At 46.3% G+C, this 22,433-nt stretch overlaps 1 protein-coding gene across 5 annotated transcripts in view; it reads left to right on the forward strand.

The window, feature by feature from the left end:
- Positions 1-22,433, forward strand: part of ITPR1 (inositol 1,4,5-trisphosphate receptor type 1) — a gene marked incomplete at both ends in the record, with an annotated part of 305,516 nt that overhangs the window by 121,000 nt on the left and 162,083 nt on the right. For all 5 annotated transcript variants that reach the window (XM_080718249.1, XM_080718250.1, XM_080718252.1 and 2 more), the window contains 8 exons: positions 3,818-3,972; positions 8,698-8,797; positions 11,144-11,304; positions 12,080-12,221; positions 15,332-15,490; positions 17,264-17,436; positions 18,319-18,438; positions 20,640-20,834. In XM_080718249.1, coding sequence (XP_080574375.1) covers positions 3,818-3,972; positions 8,698-8,797; positions 11,144-11,304; positions 12,080-12,221; positions 15,332-15,490; positions 17,264-17,436; positions 18,319-18,438; positions 20,640-20,834 — 1,205 coding nt within the window. The remainder of the gene's footprint in view (positions 1-3,817; positions 3,973-8,697; positions 8,798-11,143; positions 11,305-12,079; positions 12,222-15,331; positions 15,491-17,263; positions 17,437-18,318; positions 18,439-20,639; positions 20,835-22,433) is intronic.

Genomic DNA, 22,433 nt, shown 5'->3' on the forward strand with positions numbered 1-22,433 from the left:
GAGAGGAAAGAGATGGGGAAAAGGGAGAGACAAGGGTAAGGAGGAGGAAGAAAGAGAGGAAAGAGAAAAGGGGAGAGATGGAGAGGGAGGAAAGACAGGAAAAGAGAGAAGGAATGAGAAAAAGACAGAAAAAGAGAGACATGAGAAGAGAGAGAAAGAGTAAAGAGACAGAGATAGAGAGCGAGGGAGATCTTTGATTGCTGCGCCCTGTGGTAGATGTGCAGTGGTCCGCAGGGCGTTCCTTTTCCTGGTGAGTTCAGGAGGAGCACATAGATGCATGGCGTTGGGCGCAGGCGAGATGCTTGAGCACTGGGCGCGGGCGGTCAGCCTGCGGCGTGGCCCAGGAGGATGCTGGCTTGGGAAGAGACACAGAGGCGCTGTAGCCGGCGGCCTTCAGCTATGAGCTCGAGGACTCGCAGGGTGCCTGCTCCCCTCGGCTCCTTCATGGAGGCCCCTTCCTTCTTCTTTGTCTTGTCCTTACTCTGGAGGCTGTTTTGAAAGCTTCTGCACTGAACCCGTCTTGGTCCGGCGTCCGGGTCTAGACCACATCGCTCTGGCTAATCTGATGCCGTTCAGGCCGGGGGTCACGTGTAGAGCCCACGGGGTCACCGTTTGACCACGTGGGCTGGGGGAGCGTTGCTTCTTACACGACCCCTTTATATCCAGGGAATGGGCTGCCTGTGGCCCCCAGAACCGGTGGCCTAAAAGCCACCGTGTAAAGAAATGTAGACCAAGTGTCACCTCTGCGGCCAGGCAAGCCGAGGTCCCAGTGAGTCCTGGGCCCCGGGAGGACCGAGGCCGCCCTCCTGGGCTCCGAATGTGTGACCGGCACTTCCAGGAAGGAGCAGGGAAGCACGGTGATCACACACTGGCACTTCCAGGAAGGAGCAGGGAAGCACGGTGTTCACACACTGGCACTTCCAGGAAGGAGCAGGGAAGCACGGTGATCACACAGAGGGAGCGGAGCGAGGCAGGCCTGGGCCCAACACCAGAGCCGCCACTCTACGCTGCGTGGCCAAGTGGCTTTCCCTCTGAGCCTGCATTCCTTCCTCTGTCCACATGTGTGGTTTTTAAAGTTGTACGAGATCAGTAGCAATTCCAGTTCCTACACGTCCACTGGGACATCAGGGCCTGCACAGCCCTGAAAGGTGATGGGACAGGACTTGGGTCGTCGTCGGATGGCACCGTGGTGCACGGGCCTGCTCAGGCGCCCACAGAGGTCACTGGTCTTTCTGTCTCTGTTTCTCTCTGCCAGTGATCGAGGCCTGGTCTATACCACGTCGCTCTGGCTAATCTGACGCGTTCAGGCCGGGGTCACGTGTAGAAGGCGCGCTTGCCCCGCACCCGCGAGCCCAGCAGCACGCCTTGCGCCCTCTGGGTGTGGCGCCAACATCAGGAGGGTCCTGCACCCTCTGCCCTCTTCTTGGCTTGGAAACTTGGATGGAAGAGCTGGATTTGTGCGATTTAGGCAGGACGCAGGTCCCCCTCCCCTCCCCACTAGCCCCTCTGGTGCTGGCATCCTGGGCCTGTGGGTTCTGGCGCCAGAGGGGCCTGATGGGCTTTGATTTTGTGCATGTCTCTCTTTGCCCACTAGGTGGCAGGCGCTGACCACACACTGAAAGATACAGGAGGTACTGAAAGCAATCTTTTTTTTTTTTTCTTTCTAGTACTGGGGATGGAACCCAGGGGCATTTTACCTTTGAGCTACACCTCCAGCCCTATTTCTTATTCTTTATTTTAAAACAGGGTCTCACTGAGTTGCAGAGGGCCTCGCTAAGTACCTGAGGCTGTCCGCGAACCGCAATCCTCCGGTCTCAGCCTCCCAAATGCTGGGATTACAAGTGTGCGTCACCACACCCAGCTTCCTTATTTTTATTCTTTATTTTGAAACAGGGTCTCACTCAGTTGCAGAGGGCCTCACTAAGGAGCTGAGGCTCCTTAGTCTTAGGTCGCAAACTCACGGTCCTCTTGTCTAAGCCTCCCAAGTACTCCTGGCAAGACAATTTTTTTTTTTTTTTGGGCGGGTCTTGAGATGGAACCCAGGACCATTCGACCTCCAAGTTACACCCCTGCCATATTTTTTATTTATTTTTTTTATTTTGAAACCGGGTCTCACTGAGTTGCGGAGGGCCTCACTAAGTAGCTGAGGCTGTCCGCGAACCACGATCCTCCGGTCTCAGCCTCCCCAGTGCTGGGATGACAAGTATGCGCCAACACGCCCGGCTCTGGCAGAACAATCTTGAATACCCTCTAGACCCGCTGCAGGTGTCCAACATGCCTCCGCAGCCGACATTGTGCCTCAAACCCTAGTGAGGTCAGACTTTATTTTGAAGGTTGTATGTGCAACACTTTCCAGGTCACAGTAGTTTGGAGAGAACAGATGTTCCAAATTCTGTAACTGAGAGGAGGGTGCAGAGGTGCTCTGTCCCTCCCAGCTGGGACTTTGGCCTAGAGAGCCTAAGGAGCTTGGGTTTATTTAGGTAGAGGAGCAGCTTATTAGAAATCACAGCACAAAGCCGGATGGGGTGGTGCACACCTGTAATCCCGGTTCTTGGGAGGCTGAGACGGAAGGATGGAGGGTTCAAAGCCAGCCTCAGCAACTTAGCAAGATCCTGTTTCACAATAAAATAAATAAAGGGCTGAGGATGTAGCTCAGAGGTAGAATGCCCCTGGCTTCAATCCCTAGTACTACCAAAAAAACCAAAAACCAAAACAAAAAACATAACAATAACAATAAAACAAAAAAGGTAGCCGAGTGTGGTGGCACAGGCTTGTAATCCCAACATTCAGGAGGCTGAGACAGGAGGATCGCAGATCGAGGACAGCCTCGGCTACTTAATGAGGCCCTTTGCAATTCACTGAGACCTTGTTTTAAATTAAAGAATAAAATATAGGGCTGGGGGTGGTACTCTGAAGTAGAATGCCCCTGGGTTCCATCCCCAATACTGAAAGAAAGAAAGAAAGAAAGAAAGAAAGAAAGAAAGAAAGGCAGGCAAAGAATGAGGGAGAGAAGAGAGAGAAATTTTTGGTATTAAAAGAACCTTTTCGTTTTTATTAATTTATAAAAGAATGCTTGCCAAGCCAAGCCAACGGGCAGGTGCCCAGGCTAAGTCCCCCCCTTGACATCTTCAGACACGTGGGCCATGGGACCGAGAATGTGTGTCAGCAGTCCCTCAGGGAACTTTCTGCCATTGCTCCGCAGCCTCCACGGTTAGAGATTTTATTTCATCTCAACCAAATCCCAGTGTAGCAAGAAAGGCCCGTCTCCCCGGCACTGACCTGAGCAAGGCTTCCGACTCATTACAGACGGTTTCAGGACGGGGCTGATTTCTTAAATATATGTGTGTGTTGGGGCCATCTGAGGATTGCAGCTTAAGGGTGCTTGAATTCGAGGTTTTTGGTTGTTGTTTTTTTTTATCTCTTCTCCTGCAAATCAGGTGTAGCCTAATGTCGGTAGACAACCATCACTGTAGATTAAATGCAGTTCCGAGTATTCAGTTCCACGGTGAAGATTCCTCAAACAGCATCTCCTCTTCTCCCCCAGCTGCCGCAGGCGGACGTAGCTCCGTGAAGGTCTTTATTGCCTGTAGCGCTCTCTCTGTGACATCCCTGACTGTCGCCCATGTTGCTCAGACATTTTTGTGGCGACTCGAGGAGGTAGAGAGTCAGTGTCCTCGCACCGTTGGCCTCTGCCTACTCTTCAGGACCCCTGTGCCACCGCCGCCGTTCCCTGTGGGTCCCCTCCGCTCCTGTGCATTGCGGAGCGACGGCGAAGGGTTGCCCGCAGAACCCCTCACGTCATGCCTCTTCCCCTCAGGCGGACCCTGACCAAGACGCGTCTCGAAGTAGGCTGCGAAATGCCCAAGAAAAGATGGTGTACTCTCTGGTCTCCGTGCCCGAAGGCAATGACATCTCCTCCATTTTTGAGCTGGACCCCACCACTCTCCGCGGAGGCGACAGCCTTGTCCCGAGGTATGATTTGCCAAACCGCTCATCCCAAGAGTCCCAGGCCAGGTGGTTGATGCGACCGGGCCGTGTTTCTTGGAACCGGATTATGATTCCCTTTTCTTTAAGCTCTCGTGAAGCGTTTGGCAACGCATGTGGATTGGCCACCAACGCCGCCTCCGATGTTTGAATGTTGCAGTGATTGTCAGACATTCTCATCGTCACTGTAATTCACTGTTGCGTTTCTAGCACCTGGGAGCTTGAGACAGGAGGGTGACAGGCTGCAGGCCAGCCCGAGCAACTTAGCTAGGTCTTCATCAACTTAACAGATGTTTGTTTAAAAAAAAAATTAAAATAGGGCTGCAGGCCAGCCCGAGCAACTTAGCTAGGTCTTCATCAACTTAACAGACGTTTGTTTCAAAACAGAAATTAAAATAGGGCTGCAGGTATAGCTGGAAGGTTGAGTGGCCCTTGACATTCCCCCCTCAAAACAAAAAAAATGACACCTTCTAAGCAGCTTGGTATTGTGTTGTTCTCTAATTCCTTCCCTAAACCTGGGCGATCTCTCAGTCAATGAAATAAACAATTGAAAAGAAATTTTAGAAGCCTGTTACGGTGGTGCACCTAGTACTCAGGAAGCTGAGACAAGGGGATTGCTAGTTCGAGGTCTGGGTATGATACGTAGCAAGACACTGATTCAAAATCAGAAAAATATAAAGGACTGCCTGTGTAACTCAGAGTACAATACTCTGGTACCACACACACACACATAAATAAAAATTTTATGGTAGTGTTTTCTTCTAAGATTTTATAGTTTCCATTTATACTTAGATCTTTGATTCATTTTGGGGTGTGTGTGTGTGTGTGTGTGTGTGTCTTTATTTTTATAAATTTATTCTGAAACAGCATCTTGCTATGTTGCTGAGAATCTTGCTAAATTTCTGAGGTTGGTTTTGAACCCGCAGTCCTCCCATCTCAGCCTCCCAGGTGCTGGGTTTACAGGTGTGCACCACCATGCTCAGCTGAGATCTCTTAAATTAGGGCATGTTGCTTTTTAAAAGTTTCCTTTCTCGCCGACAGGGACAGGTCTGGGGAACCCCACTACATTTTAGCTTAAGTGATAGGTCCAGCAATATCCTCACCGTTATAATACAAAGCACCTTACCACACAGGATAGAGGAAGAAAAACTTATTTGCTCACTGTTTTTTGTTTTTGTTTTTGTTTTTGAGATTTGGAGTTCAGTTCATGTTAGGACAGGTCTACGGAGCTCAGGGCATGGAGGATGGAGGCCAGAGAGCCAGGAAACAAAGGGATTCAGACACAAGCACAGTCCCCAAAGCCACAGCCCAGGGACCCACTTTGTCTAGCTACACCCTGCCTGCCTAGGTGTCCACTCAGTGTATCCACTACAATAGATTCATCCACTGATGAGATTCCAACCATCGCAACTTAGTCCCGTCAGCCCTGAGCACCAGTACACGAGCTCCTCAGGGGAAGTCTATCCAGCCATAACAAGCGCTTTTCCATGCGTCACTTTCTCACAACTGAAAGTTACTTAATGAATCTTTCTTGAGATCTCAGAGACGGGGGAGTGACATTTATCTTATATGCAACTTGCTAAATAAAATTTGTCAGGATAGGAAAGGACAGAGGTATGAGACTCAGAACACCCCGTTGTCCCAGGAGAACTTCTTCACGGCGCTCTCTTGGCGGTGGGAGTGAGGAGTCGGTTGGCTGTTTTCCTGTGTGGACTGGAAATCCCCGTGATTCCGTGGACAGGGGAAGTTTATGTTTCTGGGTCAGCCAGCTGAGCAGCGCCGGCTGGTCGAGTCCATTGCTTTTGTATTCCTCTCATTCATGACTTTCTCCTTTGGCAAGATGTCTTTATGGGCAGGTGACCTTAGGCTGATTCTAAACTCAGAAGCAAAAGAAACCTTGTGTTCAGCCTGGGGAAGAAGTACCTGGCAGTCCACCAGTGTGTTCACTTATGGTCTCAGACTGGGTCTTTGCTTTTAAAATTTTTATTTATTCTTGCCCTTGGCCACCCAGCTCAGAGCCAGAAGAGAACGGGGCCTCTTATTCATTGATTCTGGGGCATTATGAAAGACCTTAGGAGAAATGTGGTTTTTTTTTTCCATTCTGAAGTTGTGCTAGAATTTGCTTGTTTGAAGATCAGAAAGTCTAAGGTTAGATATATCGAGATCTGTAAATTGTTATCAGCAAAGGCATTTTTGTGATGATTGCTGGTTTAAAGAATCTTTACAAGCCAAGAGAGGATCAGTGGCCAAACTTGGCTCTACTAAACAAGATCATAAAATTGCAGCGTGCAAAAAAGAGACACATTAAATCAACATTAGAAGAACCTGCAGCTCTGTGCCTCATTTGTCCTGATTTTAATATCATGGATTTTGAGTTAAGGATTAGGAATGGGACTGCAGAGGATTTATTAGAATGCCCTTTGTGTTGTAAATGAAATTTAACATAGAATTCTATAGACTGAAATTATTCAACTAAAAGTTCAGGTCCAAGCTTTCGTTATGTTTAGGGGGGAAAAAAAGCAAATGAGCCAGGCATGTTGATGCACACTAGTAATCACGAAGTACTTGGGAGGCCGAGACAGGAGGATTGCACGTTTGAGGCTAGCCTCAGCAACTTAGTGAGGCCCTAAATTTTATTCCAAAATAAAAAGGGCTGGGGATTTAGCTTGAGGATAGAATATCCCTGGGTTCAATATCTAGCACAGAGCTAGAGCGAGAGCGAGAGAGAGTGAGAGACTGAATTAAAGTCATTCAGCATAAAAAAATCCAAATCTCTGCTAAATATCTTGTTCATATTGTTTAATTTATACCCATGTAGTTAAAGTAAGTATCACTAGGGCTGCCCTCTCCTGGCCTTACTTACAGTCAGTGTTCAGAACAGACTATTTAGAAGGTTCGTGTCTGGTTGCCTGGCCCCTTTCCATGAACATGGTATGCCATCCCTCTTCCTATAAATGATTTTCATTCTTCTGTCTACCCCTGTCTCACCAATATTTAAAGCCCAAACTCGTAAACAGAAAACTTTCATGACTTCCTGAGCTCCCCTTTACCATCTCCTAATTTAGTCCCTTTTAATGTTCAATGCTTCCTTCTAATTACCTGGTGTCTCTAATGGGATAATGGTAGACTGGGATTGCTAGATGGGAGGATAAGTGCATATTATATCTTACATCAAGTGCCAGACTTCTTTCCAGAGTTTTACTTTACTAGACTTGCACCAACTCACCAACAACACATAGGGACTGGTGCTGTAGCTGAGTGGGCGAGCTCATGGTCAGCATGCGAGAGGCCCAGAGGGTCAATGCCCGGCACCAGAACCAAAGCAACAAGAACAGAATAGCGCACTGAAGGACTCCTCTCTCTAAGCTCTTCTTGGCACTGGGTTTTAGCAGTCTTGAAGATCTTTGGGATGTGATAGGATACCATGATACGTTGCTTTAACTCTTACCATGCTTATCAGCCATTTATGTTTCATTATTAAACTGCTCGTTTGCCTCCTCCTCCTGTTTTCATTTCTATGACTCATGTTTTCCTTAATGATTTACAGGAACTTGTTATGTATATAGATCAACCTTGTCATGTTTTGTGTTAGTGTTCTGTTTGCATAGGCTGTGCTTTTCTTTCAACTTTACGGGTCTCTCCCTCACCCCTCGCATACATACACACACGTGTTCTGTACAAGATAGAAAGTTGTTTTTGTGGTACTGGAGATTGAACCCAGAGACATTTTACCCCGGAGCTACACTCCTAGCCCTATTATTTTATTTTATTTTATTTTATTTTATTTTATTTTATTTTATTTATTGTTTTGGTACTTGGGATTGAACTCAGGGGCATTCTGTCTTCTAGCTGCATCCCCAGCCCTGTTTTTTAATTCTTTATTTTGAAATAGGGTCTCACTAAGTAGCAGAGGCTGGCCATGAACCTGGGTCCTCCTTTCTCAGCCTCCGCATACCAGGATCATGAGCATGTGCCACCATGTGCAGCTTACTTTTTTATGAAACAGGGTCTCATTAAGTTGTGGAGGGCCTCACTAAGTAGCTGAGGCTGGCTCTGAACCTGCAACCTTCCTATCTCAGCCTCCCAAGTACTAGAATTACAGGTGTGTACCACCATGCCTAGCTGAGATGTAAAGTTCATGTAATAAAATTTGCTCTTCACTTTTAATATTTGAAGATCATATACTTTACTACATATTATAGAAATCATTCCCTACCACAAGATTAGTAAGTATTTACTCATATTTTCTTTTGGGAATTTTACTATTTCATTTTATGCTTACTGAGCCATATAAAAATTTCAGTTACTGCTTTATTATACTCTTGTGACATGCACTAAATACTTCTTGCTGCTCTGTCTCATGCCCAGTTTGTATCAAGACGTTTATTCACAGGGTGTGTGATTTTATATTTAGAAATAAATCACCGTAACCTTTACAGTCATGTTGAATTATTCTCTCGTAAATGCCATCAGAATGTGACTTGAGCCAGAGACATTTACTCCTAAGTATATATTGTCCAGTGTCCATTTTGGTATCTCTTTTTATTTTTATAAAAATGTTATATATTATTCATATTATATATTCTAGAACTTCTAGGCTGTTCTGGAAAGTTCTAGAGCTTTCTAGAACACATTCTAGAACCTTGGTTATGGTGCTCTACATAGAGTATCTACATATTCCTGTTCCTAAATGCCTTCTTTTTTGCCCTTTAGGAACTCCTATGTCCGGCTCAGACACCTGTGCACAAATACCTGGGTTCACAGCACAAATATTCCCATTGACAAGGAGGAAGAGAAACCCGTGATGCTGAAAGTAAGTCTCAGGACCTGGCTGCCTCTCGCATCTCATGCTCCCTGATGAAAGGAAAGTGGAGTTACGAAGAGTCGTCCTCCTCCTCCTCCTCCTCCTCCTCCTCCTCCTCCTCCTCCTCCTCCTTCTCCTCCTTCTCCCTTTTCCTTCAACAAAAGAAGTGGGTTATGGCCAACCTTGAATGCAATGAAATCGTTTTCTCCAAGGAACCTAGATAAAGCAAAGTCATAGCCAGGGCCTTTTATTTCATCTCCTGGCTCAACCTAGTGGTCGAGCCATTGTCTGGATTTCATGTCTAAAGGATGGTTTTGGCTAGGGGGCAACATTAGCTTGTGCCTTGAGTTACAGCAAATGTCTAGTTGATTCTTTTCCCCAGTCTTTATTGTTTATTTTTTGGGTATTTAAGTATCTACTTTTGTTTCTTGAAAGCTCTCCCAGCACCACCGCCACCACTACCCTTTTTTTGTGGTACTGGGGATTAAATTCTACCTCTGAGCATTCCACCTCTGAGCTATACTCCCAGCCCCTGGTTTGACTTTTGTTTTGAAACAGGATCTCACCAAGTTGCTGAGGCTGTCCTTGAAGCTGTGACCCTCCTGTCTCAGCCTCCCAGTACCCAGTTGCCAGGTGTGGCCACCACACTTGGCTTAACCTTCTCTTTCCTCCTCTCCTTCCCCACGGTCTCCAGACTCATAACACATAAACATGCACACCTACGGAATTTAAAAAGTAAAAATAAGGAAACCAGGTGGCGTGGGGCAGGCCTGTAATCCTAATACTTGGAAGCTGAAACAGGAGGCTCACAGGTTCAAGGCTAGCCTCAGCAACTTAGCGGGACCCTCAGCACCTGCTTCAGAGTAAAAAATAAAAAGGACTGGGAGAGCCGGAAGTGGTAGCGCATACTTGTAATCCCAGCATGTGGGAGGCTGTGACCAGAGGATCGCCGTTAGTGGACAGCCTCAGCTACTTAGGCCCTTCACAACTCAGTGTGACCCTGTTTCAAACAACAAAAAGACTAAAAATTAGGGGCGGGAGTATAGCTCAGAGATACAGTGCCCCTTGGGTTCCATCCCCAGTACCGAAAAAAAAAAAAAAAAAAGAAAAGAAAAAAGAAAGAAAGAAAGAAAGGAAAGGAAAGGAAAGAAAAGAAAAAAGAAAGACTGGAAGGGGAGTGTAGCTTGGTTGTAAAATATCCTTGGATTCATTCTCTAGTTCCAAAAAACTGATACATAACTTTTTTGTTATTGTGGTGGTAGTGAAGAGTAAGGTTATTGGATTTTTTTTCTTCTACTTCTATGAACATTTTTGGGTTTATAGAAGCCGAAAGAAGCCGGGCGTGGTGGCGCACGCTTGTAATCCCCGCGCTTGGGAGGCTGAGACAGGAGGATCGCGCAGGTTCGAAGCCAGCCTCAGCTACTTAGTGAGGCTCTCAGCAACTTAGTGAGACCCTGTTTCCAAATAAAGTATAAAACAGGTCTGGGAGTATAGCCCGGAGGTAGAAAAGCCCCTGAGTTCCATCCCCAGTACCACCCAAAAAAAAAAAAAAAAAAAAAAAAAATGAAAGAATGGACTGCACTAGCATAAAATATTTTGTACTAACTGTCAAAAATTGCCATTTTTAAAATTTACTTTTCCCCTTTGGTAAAACACTTTTTCTTAAATGCAAGAATCTTAAATGATCCCTGTGAAACTATCAGATGATAACCGGGCCCCCATTCCTGTCTGACCAATCCCCATAATACCAAGTTTCAGGTTTTATGACTGTTAACCACTTGGGGTACACCCTTCCAGAGCTTTTCCCATGTCTCATTGATTTTTTACTGTTTTACTGAAGATTAAACCCCAAGGCATTCTACGTTTGAGCTACACACCAACCATTTATTTATTTATTTATTTATTTATTTATTTATTTATTTACTTATTTAGTGAATATGGGGTTGGAACCCAGGGGCATTCGACCTCCGAGCTACAACCCCTGCTCTATTTTTTATTCTTTATTTTGAAACAGGGTCTCACTAAGTTGCAGAGGCTGGCCGCGAACCTCGATCCTCCTGTCTCAGCCTCCCCAATGCTGGGATGACAAGCGTGCATCACCACGCCCGGCTATTTTATATTTTTAGTTTGAAACAGGATCTCACTAAGTCACCAAAGCTGACCTCAAACCCGAGCTCCTCCTGCCTCATTCTCCCAAGTACTGGGATTACAGGAACATGCCACCACACCTGGCTTGTCTAATTGATTTTAACGCCAAGGGTTTTGGATTCCCTGGTTTCCTTTAACTAGAGGATTCGACTGATGTCTTGCCCTCTCAAGCCAAGATTGTCCTACAAACACCACGTTGTGTTGCAGATTGGCACCTCGCCGGTCAAGGAGGATAAAGAAGCCTTTGCCATCGTTCCCGTGTCACCCGCAGAAGTTCGAGACCTGGACTTTGCTAACGACGCCAGCAAGGTGCTGGGCTCCATCGCTGGGAAGCTGGAGAAGGGAACCATTACCCAGAACGAAAGGAGGTGAGTCCCCGTCATTACCCAGAACGAAAGGAGGTGAGTCCCCGTGCGGAGGCCCCCGGGAGGAGCGAGCGGGGACTGTGGACCGCTGTGTGCAGGTGACAGCTCTGCGCACAGGGCGGCTTCCATCAGTGATGTCCAAAAACAGGTCCCTTGGCATTCGTTCTCCTGCGGCGGTGCATCTGGAGTCGTGAAGGTCTCTCCCCCACACACGCACCTTCTCTCTCTCTTTTCTAAGTTGGCCCTGGAATTATTTTTTTTACCAAATGTCAGGGATTGAGCTACCTCTGAGATCTCCACTTTGCTGGCTATTATTTTGTGAAGGTGGTCTTTTTTTTTTTTTTTTTTTTTTTGCGGTACTGGGGATGGAAGCCAGGGGCATTCTACCTCCAAGTTACACCCCCAACACTATTTTTTAAGTTTATTTATTTATTTATTTATTTATTTATTTATTTATTTATGTTTTTGTTTTTGGTGGTACTGGGGTTCCTTCTACCCCCGGTCTACACTCCCAGACCTATTTTTATACTTTTTTAAAATTTGGAAACAGGGTCTCTTAAGCCAGCGCGATCCTCCTGTCGCCGCCTCCCAAGCGCGGGGATGACAAGCTGCGCCCCCGCGCCCAGGGTGGCTTGTGATTTCTTCTTCTTTCTAATTGGTCTGGGCCATGATTTCAAGGAAATGGAAAAGAATGGGTCATCTCCTGCTTGTGTCCCGAGGCAGAGCTCCAGGCCGCTGCGTATGCAGCGCTTTGTCTCTAATGGCCGCCCCTCCCCAGGTCTGTGACCAAGCTGCTGGAAGACTTGGTTTACTTCGTCACCGGCGGAACCAACTCCGGCCAGGACGTGCTGGAAGTGGTGTTCTCCAAGCCCAACAGAGAGCGGCAGAAGCTGATGAGGGAGCAGAACATTCTCAAGCAGGTGGGTGAGACGTGGCGTGTTTGGGGATTGGCTTCGCGAAAGAATCCACGGGCTCGCTACTTCTGTGAAGGGATACGAATCCCTTCCCACCTGGAAGGCTTGACAGCGACATTTTTAACTTAGAATCTTTTCTTTCTTTCTTTCTTTCTTTCTTTCTTTCTTTCTTTCTTTCTTTCTTTCTTTCCTTCTTTCTCTTTCTCTTTCCTTCTTTCTTTCTCTTTCCTTCTTTCTTTCTTTCCTTCCTTCCTTCCTTCCTTCTTTCTCTTTCTCTCTCTCTCTCTCTCTCTCTCTCTCTCTCTCTCTCTCTCTTTTTTGTGGTACTGGGGTTCCTGGAAGCCCTTCTACCTCCAGGCTACACTCCCAGACCTATTTTATATATTTTTATTTAGAAACAGGGTCTCTTAGGCCAGCGCGGCTGGCTTCGAGCCTGCGCGCTCCTCCCGTCTCCGCCTCCCGAGCGCGGGGATGACAAGCGTGCCCGCCGCGCCCGGCTCTTTCTTTCCTTTTGGAAGCACCTAGGGGTGTTCTACTTCTGAGCTTAACCTTCAGCCTGATTTTATTTATTTATTTTTTCAAAACAAGAGTCTCGCTAAGAGGCCAACAGTCTGGCAGAGTTGCTGAGACTGGCCTAGAACTTACGATCCTCCTGTCTCTCGCTCCCAAATCCTGGGAGTTCCAAGCAAAATTAAGCGGTCTGTATGAGAGTCCCTCCCTCTCTCCAGTGACCACGGCCTGCAGCAGAGAGGGATGCTCGTTGCCATGGGTAACCCCACAACCCATCGTCACTCAAAGTCCAGAGGTTAACATTAGGGTCCATTCTTGGTCCTGGACATTCTACAGGTTTAGAAATGTGAAATTCCAGCCGGCCGTGGTGGCGCACACTTGTCATCCCAGCATTCGGGAGGCTGAGACAGGAAGAGCCCAGGTTTGCGGCCAGCCTCAGCTACTTAGTGAGGCCCTCTGCAACTTAGTGAGATCCTGTTTTAAAAGAAAAAAATAAAAAAATAGGGCTGGGGGTGTAGCTCAGAGGTAGAATGACCCTAGGTTCTATCCCCATCCCAATAAATAAATAAATAAATAAATAAATAAATAAATAAACTAACTAATAAATTAGTGGAAGCCGAACATGGTGGCACATACCTGTAATCCTCATACTTGGGAGGCTGAAACAGGAGGATTGCAGGTTTGAAGCCACCCTTAGTAACTCAGCCAGGTCCTCAGCAACTTAGACCCTGTTTTTAAAAATAAAAAATAGGATCCCGGGTTTGTGCCCAGACTCCGCTACATAGTGAAACCCTCTGCAACTTAGTGAGATCCTGTTTTAAAAGAAAAAAATAAAAAATAGGGCTGGGGGTGTAGCTGAGAGGTAGAATGACCCTAGGTTCTATCCCCATCCCAATAAATAAATAAATAAATAAATAAATAAATAAATAAATAAATAAACAAACTAACTAACTAACTAATAAATTAGTGGAAGCCGGACATGGTGGCACATACCTGTAATCCTCATACTTGGGAGGCTGAAACAGGAGGATTGCAGGTTTGAAGCCACCCTTAGTAACTCAGCCAGGTCCTCAGCAACTTAGACCCTGTTTTTAAAAATAAAAAATAGGATCCCGGGTTTGTGCCCAGACTCCGCTACATAGTGAAACCCTCTGCAACTTAGTGAGACCTTGTTTTAAAATAAAAATAAGCCAGCCATGGTGGCACACGCTTGTAATCCCAGCTCTTGGGAGGCTGAGACAGGAGGATCGCTCAGGTTCGAAGCCAGCCTCAGCTACTTAGTGAGGCTCTCAGCAACGTGGTGAGACCCTGTTTCCAAATAAAATATAAAATAGGTCTGGAGTATAGCCTGGAGGTAGAAAAGCCTCCAGTACCACACAAAAAATAAGTAAATAAATAAATTAAGTAAGAAATCAAATAAGCCGGGCGTGGTGGCGCACACTTGTCATCCCAGCATCCGAGAGGCTGAGACCCAGAGGATCGCGGTTCGCGGCCAGCCTCAGCTACTTAGCGGGGCCCTCTGCAACTCAGTGAGACCTGGTTTCAAAATAAAGAATCAAAAATAGGGCAGGGGGCGTAGCTCAGAGGTCGAATGTTCCTGGGTTTCATCCCCAGACCCGCAAAAAAAAAAAAAGAAAGAAAGAAATCAAATAGAGGAAGGAGGAGGTACAGAGAAATCACACCCTCTAGTTCTCCAAAGCTGCTGGAGATTTGCCTGTCGGCTTGGCTTGGAAACTCCTGGCTACCAAAACGTAACGAGAAAGTCCAGGTGTTTGATGTGCTGAGTCCCCAATGCGGCGTCTGACTGAGGACCACACTCTGTTGTACAAAGCAGTTTCTTTAGGGCCAGAGTACTGTGCTTTAATGGCAGACACCTTCAACAGTCACTTATGGAGGACACTGTACGTGTGAAATTTAGGATTATTATCGATCTCAATCCTTACAGCATCCTCATGATCCAAGTATTATTCTTTGCACTTTTTTTTTGGGGGGGGGTAACTAGGGATTGAACCCAGAGGAATTAGACCTCCAAACTACACCCCCAGCCCTATTTTATTTATTGAAGCAGGTTCTCACTAAGTTGCAGAGGGCCTCACTAAGTAGCTGAGGCTGGCCGTGAACCTCGGATCTTCCTATCTCAGCCTCCCAAGTACTGGGATTACAAGTATATATTTTATATAATTTATTTATATATATATATATATATATATATATATATATATATATATATATATATATATATATATATATATATACTTATTTATGGCTGGGAGTGTAGCTTGGAGGTAGAATGCCCCTAGGTTCCATTCCCAGTACTGCAAAAAAAAAAGAAGTAATCAAGGTGCATCATTTCAACCGCAAATCTGCCGACAGTGTCTGTGCCCTGAACATCTTCTCCCCGAGCAGTGCTGAGGACCATTCAGATCGGATGGGCCGAATCGGCATTACCCAATCCCTGTCATCTGAGTCCAGGACTCGGGCTTTGATGTGTCTGTCCTGAGTCCAATGTGACCCCGCGACGCCTACGGTGGCTGCATTCCTTCTGGAGGGTCGGCTTTGAACCTATCAAGTGATGGGCGTCTTTTTGCTCTGTGTATCGCAAACAGATCTTCAAGCTGCTGCAGGCGCCCTTCACAGACTGCGGGGATGGCCCGATGCTCCGGCTGGAGGAGCTGGGGGACCAGCGGCACGCGCCCTTCAGACACATCTGCCGGCTCTGCTACAGGGTCCTCAGGCATTCCCAGCAGGACTATAGGAAGAACCAGGTGGGCTCAGGGTCGGCGGGAAGGGCTTGCTTTCCCTCTGAAGTCCCCCCGCTTTGCTCAGGTCTAAGCGTCACCCGTGTCCGTTCAGTGAACAGGAAATAGTTCCAGCCGGGCGTGGTGGCGCACGCTTGTCATCCCAGCATTCGGGAGGCTGAGACCGGAGGATCATGGTTCACGGCCAGCCTCAGCTACTTAGCGAGGCCCTCTGCAACTCAGTGAGACCCGGTTTCAAAGTAAAGAATAAAAAGCCAGGCATGGTGGCACGTGCTTGTAATTCCAGCATTTGGGAGACTGAGACCGGAGGATCGTGGTTCACGGCCTGCCTCAGCTACTTAGTGAGGCCCTCTGCAACTCAGTGAGACCCTGTTTCAAAAATTAAAAGACTAAACACTAGGGCTGGTGTGTAGCTTGGAGGTAGAATGCCCCTGGTTTCCATCCCATTACCGCAAAAAAAGAAAGAGAAAGAAAGAAAGAAAGAAAGAAAGAAAGAAAGAAAGAAAGAAAGAAAGAAAGAAAGGAAGGGAGAGAAAGAAAGGAAAATAGTTCCATATTACCCAGTGCCACCACCCCAACATATTCCTCTCGCTCGCTCCCTCCCTCCCTCTCTCTCTCTCTCTCTCTCTTTATTGTAGTACTGGGGATTGAACCCAGGGAGCCATTCTACCTCTGAGTTATACCCCCAGTACTATTCTGTTTTTTTATTTTGAAATAGGGTTTCACTAAAATGGGAGAGCCTCACTAAGTTTCTCAGTCTGGCCTCAAACCTGTGATCCTCCTGTCTCAGCCTCCCAAGTACTGTGATTACAGGCATAGGCCACCATGCCTGCCCCCACCCCGACTTTATTTTATTTATTTATTTATTTATTTATTTATTTATTTTTATTTTTTGGTGGTACTGGGGGTGGAACCCAGAGGCTTTCTCCTCCGGGCTATACTCCCAGACTTTTTTTTTTTTTTATATTTTATTTGGAAACAGGGTCTCACTAAGTTGCTGAGAGCCTCACTAAGTAGCTGAGGCTGGCTTCGAACCTGTGTGATCCTCCTGTCTCAGCCTCCCAAGAGCGAGGATTACAAGCGTGCGCCACCACACCCGGCTCGACTTTATTTTTATTTTTATTTTGCAGTACTGGGGATGGAACCCAGGGGCATTCTACTTCTGAACTATACCCCAGTCCTATTTTTATTCTTTATTTTAAAATAGGGTCTCAGTGAGTTGCAAAGGGCCTCACTAAGTAGCTGAGGCTGTCTTCGAACCGTGATCCTCCTGTCTCAGCCTCCCAAATACTGGGATTGATTACAAGCATGCGCCACCATGCCTGGCTCACCCCCTTGACTTCAAAAATAAACTTTTCCCCCCCAATAAAGAAATCAGAATGGAGCTAACCTTGTTCCCAATGTCCAAATTGGCTTCTTCTGTTATTTATTCAGTGGTACAGAGGAATGGGGTACAGTTAAATCCTCTTGAATTAGGGATAATCTCAGAGCTGAATAACAACTTTTGACCTTCAACACACACAAGAAAAATAAGTGATTTGATTAAAATGTATACCATATATTTCACATAGCCATATGTAAATGTAAGGAGCTTTGCCTAGTGACGTGTGAGTGGCAGGTTTAGTACAGTGAGGGAGGCCGTGGAAAAGGACCCCGCGCTGTAATTTGCCTCCCGAGTGGCAGCGCTCATCGGGGGTTCGCTGCAGCTCACCCTGGCTTTATGGGACCAACGCTGCCCTTTTCTGTTTCCCACTGACCTTTCTTCTCTCTCCTGAAAAGGAGTATATAGCCAAGCAGTTTGGCTTCATGCAGAAGCAGATTGGCTACGACGTGCTGGCGGAAGACACCATCACCGCCCTGCTGCACAACAATCGGAAACTTCTAGAAAAACACATCACCGCGGCAGAGATCGACACGTTTGTCAGCCTGGTGCGGAAGAACAGGGAGCCCAGGTGAGGGGCCGGCCGGGCGTGCGGGGAGGGGGCTGCGTTTTATTTGTTTATTTTTGGGGGTGTGTGGTGCCAGGGATTGAACTCGGGGACATTCTGCCTCTGAGCTACATCCTCAGCCCTATTTTTTTTTTTTTTTTTGTAGTACTGGGGTTCCTGGAAACCCTTCTACCTCCGGGCTACACTGCCAGCCCTATTTTATTTCTTATTTGGAAACAGGGTCTCATTAAGTTGCTAAGAGCCTCACTAAATTGCTGAGGCTGGCCGAGAACCTGCTGTCCTCCTGTCTCAGCCTCCCCAGTCCTGGGATTCCAAGTGTGCACCACTGCACTCAGCATGAGCTGCCTTTCTTTCTTTCTTTCTCTCTTTCTTTCTTTCTTTCTTTCTTTCTTTCTTTCTTTCTTTCTTTCTTTCTTTCTTTCTTCTCCCCCGCCCCCTCTCTGTCTCTCTCTCTTTCTTTCTTTTTGGCAGTACTGGGGATGGAACCCAGGGGCATTCTACCTCCGAGCTACACCCCCCTGCCCTATTTTTTATCCTTTATTTTAAAACAGGGTCTCACTGAGTTGCCGAGGGCCTCGCTAAGTAGCCGAGGCTGGCCGCGAACCGCGATCCTCAGGTCACAGCCTCCCGAATGCTGGGATGACGAGCGCGCGCCACCACGCCTGACATGAATGTCTTTCTCTTCTCATTCTGTCTGGATCATGTCTTTTTGGCCGTACTAATGCCACCTTCCTCCTTGCTTCTCTCTGGTCACTGGTGCCAAAGTATCCAGTGTCCCTGACTCTGTACACAATGGGGGCCTGTTTATGGAGAGCCTAACTCCTGGTGTCTGACGTCTGCTGTCTCGACAGAAAATGTTTTGTTCTTGTTTCCGTTTGGATCTAGGTTCTTGGATTACCTCTCTGACCTCTGCGTGTCCATGAACAAATCGATTCCCGTGACGCAGGAACTGATTTGCAAAGCTGTGCTCAATCCCACCAACGCAGACATCTTGATAGAGACCAAGTGAGTCGGGGCCGGGGATTACGATAAACAGGAGGCCGGGCTTAGGTGTGAAATGTGTGTGGGTGAGTAATCGGCCCTAGCCCCCGCAGCTGCAGACTCAGTCTCAAGTCGGGTTGCCTTGGTATTTTTCTTCTTCTATTTTTTCTTTTTTCTTTTTGGTGCTGGGGATTGAACCCAGAGGCGTTCTACCTCCCAGTGACATCCTCAGCCCCAATTTATTTCTAATTTGAAAACTCTCACTAAGTTGATGAGAACTTGGCTCCAAGGTTGGCTTTGAACCTCTCAGTCCTCTATCCTTTATTCTGCAAGCCTTGTTTAGGGAGCAGCGGAGTTGGTTTTCTGTAGAATAGCCTCCCTTACTACGCATCTTGGGTTAAAAAGAAGTCACGTGAAATCACTAGGGAGCATGCTCTTAGTGTAATTTTAAGAGTTGGAAAATTCTTGAAGTCTGATTATCCATTACGAATTTTAAAGGGCGCAGTGAATAGTCAGTGTTAAGATGTCAACATGGGAAAAGATTTTCAGTGATCAGAGTTCACAGAGTATATACTGATCTACAGAAGTTTTGGTACTAGTAGATTTTTTAAAAAATGTTACTTAAGCCGGCCATGGTGGCGCGCGCTTGTCATGTGAGCATTCGGGAGGCTGAGACCGGAGGATCGCGGTTCGCGGCCAGCCTCAGCTACTTAGTGAGGCCCTCTGCAACTCAGTGAGACCCCGTTTCAAAATAAAGAATAAAAAATAGGGCAGGGGTATAGCTCGGAGGTCGAATGGCCCTGGGTTCCATCCCCAGACCTGCCCCCCAAAAAAGTTGCTTAATGTTTTAACATTTATTTATTTATTTATTTATTTATTTATTTATTTATTTATTTTGTGGTACTGGAAGTGGAACCCAGGGGCTTTTCTACCTCCGGGCTATACTCCCAGACCACTTTTATACTTTATTTGAAAACAGGGTACCACTAAGTTGCTGAGAGCCTCACTCAGTACCTGAGGCTGGCTTCGAACCTGCGCGATCCTCCTGTCTCAGCCTCCCAAGCGCGGGGATTACAAGTGTGTGCCACCATGCCTGGCTCTGAATGGTTTAATTTTTAGCAGTTTTGTATGTGTGTGTGTGTGTGTGTGATTGAGGATTGAACTCAGGAACATTTCTGCCCCTGAGCTACACCCCAGCCCTACTTTATTTTATTTTATTCATACTTTTATTTTATTTATACTTATATTATTATATTTATACTTTATTTTAAAACAAGATGTCACTAAGTTGAGGAGGGCCTTGCTAAGTAGCTGAGGCTGCCTTCAAACCTGCAATCCTCCTTTGTCAGCCTCCAAATACCCTACAGTCATGCACCATCATACCTGGTTTAGAAATTTAATTTTAGGGAAGAAGCAATTTTTCTAAAGACTCTAGTACAACAAGAGTAGTCTTTTTTTTTTTAAGTGGGTATTTCTATTCTTATGCATAACTTAATTTGGGGCTTGGGTTAACCCAGGGTTTCTCAACCTCAACGTCTTGACATCTGGAGTGAGATAATTCTGTTATGGGGAATCTCTGTATGTTGTAGGATATTTAGCCATATTCCTGGCTTCTACCAATTAGATGCCAGTAAACTCCTTTCCATCAGTTGTGATGACCCAAAATGTCTCCAGGTATTGCCAAATGTTGCCGAGGAGTACAGGCAGCCAGCTTGGGAACCGCTGGCTGAGTTACGAGGTTCATTTGTGCCCTGTGTGGCTCTGCCGGTCGCAAGATTACAATATTAATTGCGCCCTTTAAAATTTGTAATAGAAAGCCGGGCGTGGTGGCGTACGCTTGTCATCCCAGCATTTGGGAGGCTGAGACCGGAGGATCTGGGTTCGCAGACAGCCTCAGCTACTTGATGAGGCCCTTTGCAACTTATAAGACCCGGTTTCAAAATAAAGAATAAAAAATAGGGCAGGGGGTGGAGCTCGGAGGTTGAATGCCCCTGGATTCCATCCCCAGACCCACACACACAAAAACAGATAATGTAATAGATTAATCACATTTCAAGAATCACATTTCAAGAATTTTCCAGCTTTTAAAATTAAACTAGTTTTAATGCATGTTAAATGCTCGCTCGTGAGTCCACATGACTTTTTTCTTGCTGGTGGCCAGAGTACACAACGGGGAAGCTGGCGTGCGCCCACAACGGGGCTTCTCTTCTCTTCCCCTTCCCCAGGTTGGTTCTTTCCCGGTTCGAATTCGAAGGCGTGTCGACCGGAGAGAACGCGCTGGAAGCTGGGGAAGATGAGGAGGAGGTATGGCTCTTCTGGAGAGACAGTAACAAGGAAATTCGCAGCAAGAGTGTCCGGGAGCTGGCGCAGGATGCGAAAGAGGGACAAAAAGAGGACCGAGACGTTCTTGGCTACTACAGGTGAGCAGAAGCTTCCTTGTCGAGTCTCCTTTTCTTTTTTTTTAAATTTTTTACTTGGTGCCTTGTAGTCAAACATCCTAACGGGGTACAAGATGGTGGAGGCACACATGCACACATCACCCAATTAGCCCTTCCCCAATTCCCGTCCCATTCCCTCCCGCTCCCTCCTTCTCGTGTTTGGCTTAGTGATCGCCTTTGATATGTTTGTTAAAGTACATTGTGTGTATCAGAGGAGTTCCCTCTTCCCCTCCCATCCCGTCAGTTAGGCCGCCTTATTTGCTCATCTAGAGTTTCGTCTTTTTCATCCAGAGGTCCTCCTCTGACCCATTTCTCCTTAGCTCTCACATATTAGGAAAAGCATCCGATTTTGTATTTTTTGTGACTGACTAACCTCACTTAGCATAATGTCCTCCAGTTCCATCCATTTCCCTGAAAATGATATAATTGAGTTTTTTTTGATGGCTGAGTAAAATTCCATTGTGTACACATCCCACAGTTTTGTAATCCATTCATGTGTTGATGGACATCTTGGCTGGTTCCATAGTTTGGCTCTGGTGAATTGTGCAGCTATGAACATAGATACACATGCATTAGTTTGGTGGTTTGGTTTCCTTTCTTTTGGGTAGATACCCAGAAGTGGTATTGCTGGATCAAATGGTAGATTTGTTCCCATTCTTCTCAGGATCCTCCATACTCTTTTCCAAAGTGGATGCACTAATTTGCAATTTCACCAACAATGTCTTAGAGTTCCCACTTCTCCACATTCTCGCCAACCACTTCTCCACATTCTCGCCAACATGTGTTGTTGTTTGTGTTTTGAAGGATGGCCGTTCTCGTTGGAGTTAGGTGAAATCTCAGGGTAGTTTTGATATGTACCTCTCTGACTCTTCTAAGGAATCACAGGCAACCCTGATGAAATTGTCTAGCAAAAAGGCGAGTGTGTGTGTTTTACAAGTTTGGAGCGTAAGGTTTCATCAGTACTCAATCCACTGATACCTGGGCATGGCTAGCTTACAAGGAGGCAGGCTTGCATTAATCCCTAATAACATCTTATTTTATTTTTATTGTCTTATTTTATAAGGGGGGTGAAGCTCAGGGGCATTCTACCTTTGAACTACACCTCCAGCCCTTTTTTTTTTTTTTAAATCTTTTTACTTTTTATTTTCTTTTGAAACAGGGTCTCACTAGATTGCTGAAAGTCTCACTATGTTACCGAGGCCGGCCTTGAACTGGCAATCCTTCTATCCCAGCCTCCCAAGTACTGGGATTGCAGCCATGTGCCACCATGCCTGTCTGTAGTTCTTTAATCAGTACAGTTTATATGTAGTATAATAGTTAAGTGTTGGGATTTTTGTGGGTTCAAATCCTGACCTCTTTGTTTACTTACTAGTCTTGTGGGGGCAGGGATACCAGGAATTGAACCAAGGGGCATTCTACCTCTGAGCTAAACCTCCAGGTAGCCCTATTTTTATTTATTTACTTTTTTTTATAAACCTCCAGATAGCCCTATTTTTATTTATTTACTTTTTTTATTTGGGGATAGAATCTTGATAAGTTGCAGAGGGCCTCGCTAAGTTGCTGAGTTTGGCCTTGAACCTG

Source organism: Muscardinus avellanarius (assembly GCF_963383645.1).
Source record: "Muscardinus avellanarius genome assembly, chromosome: 22".
NCBI lineage: Eukaryota > Metazoa > Chordata > Mammalia > Rodentia > Gliridae > Muscardinus > Muscardinus avellanarius.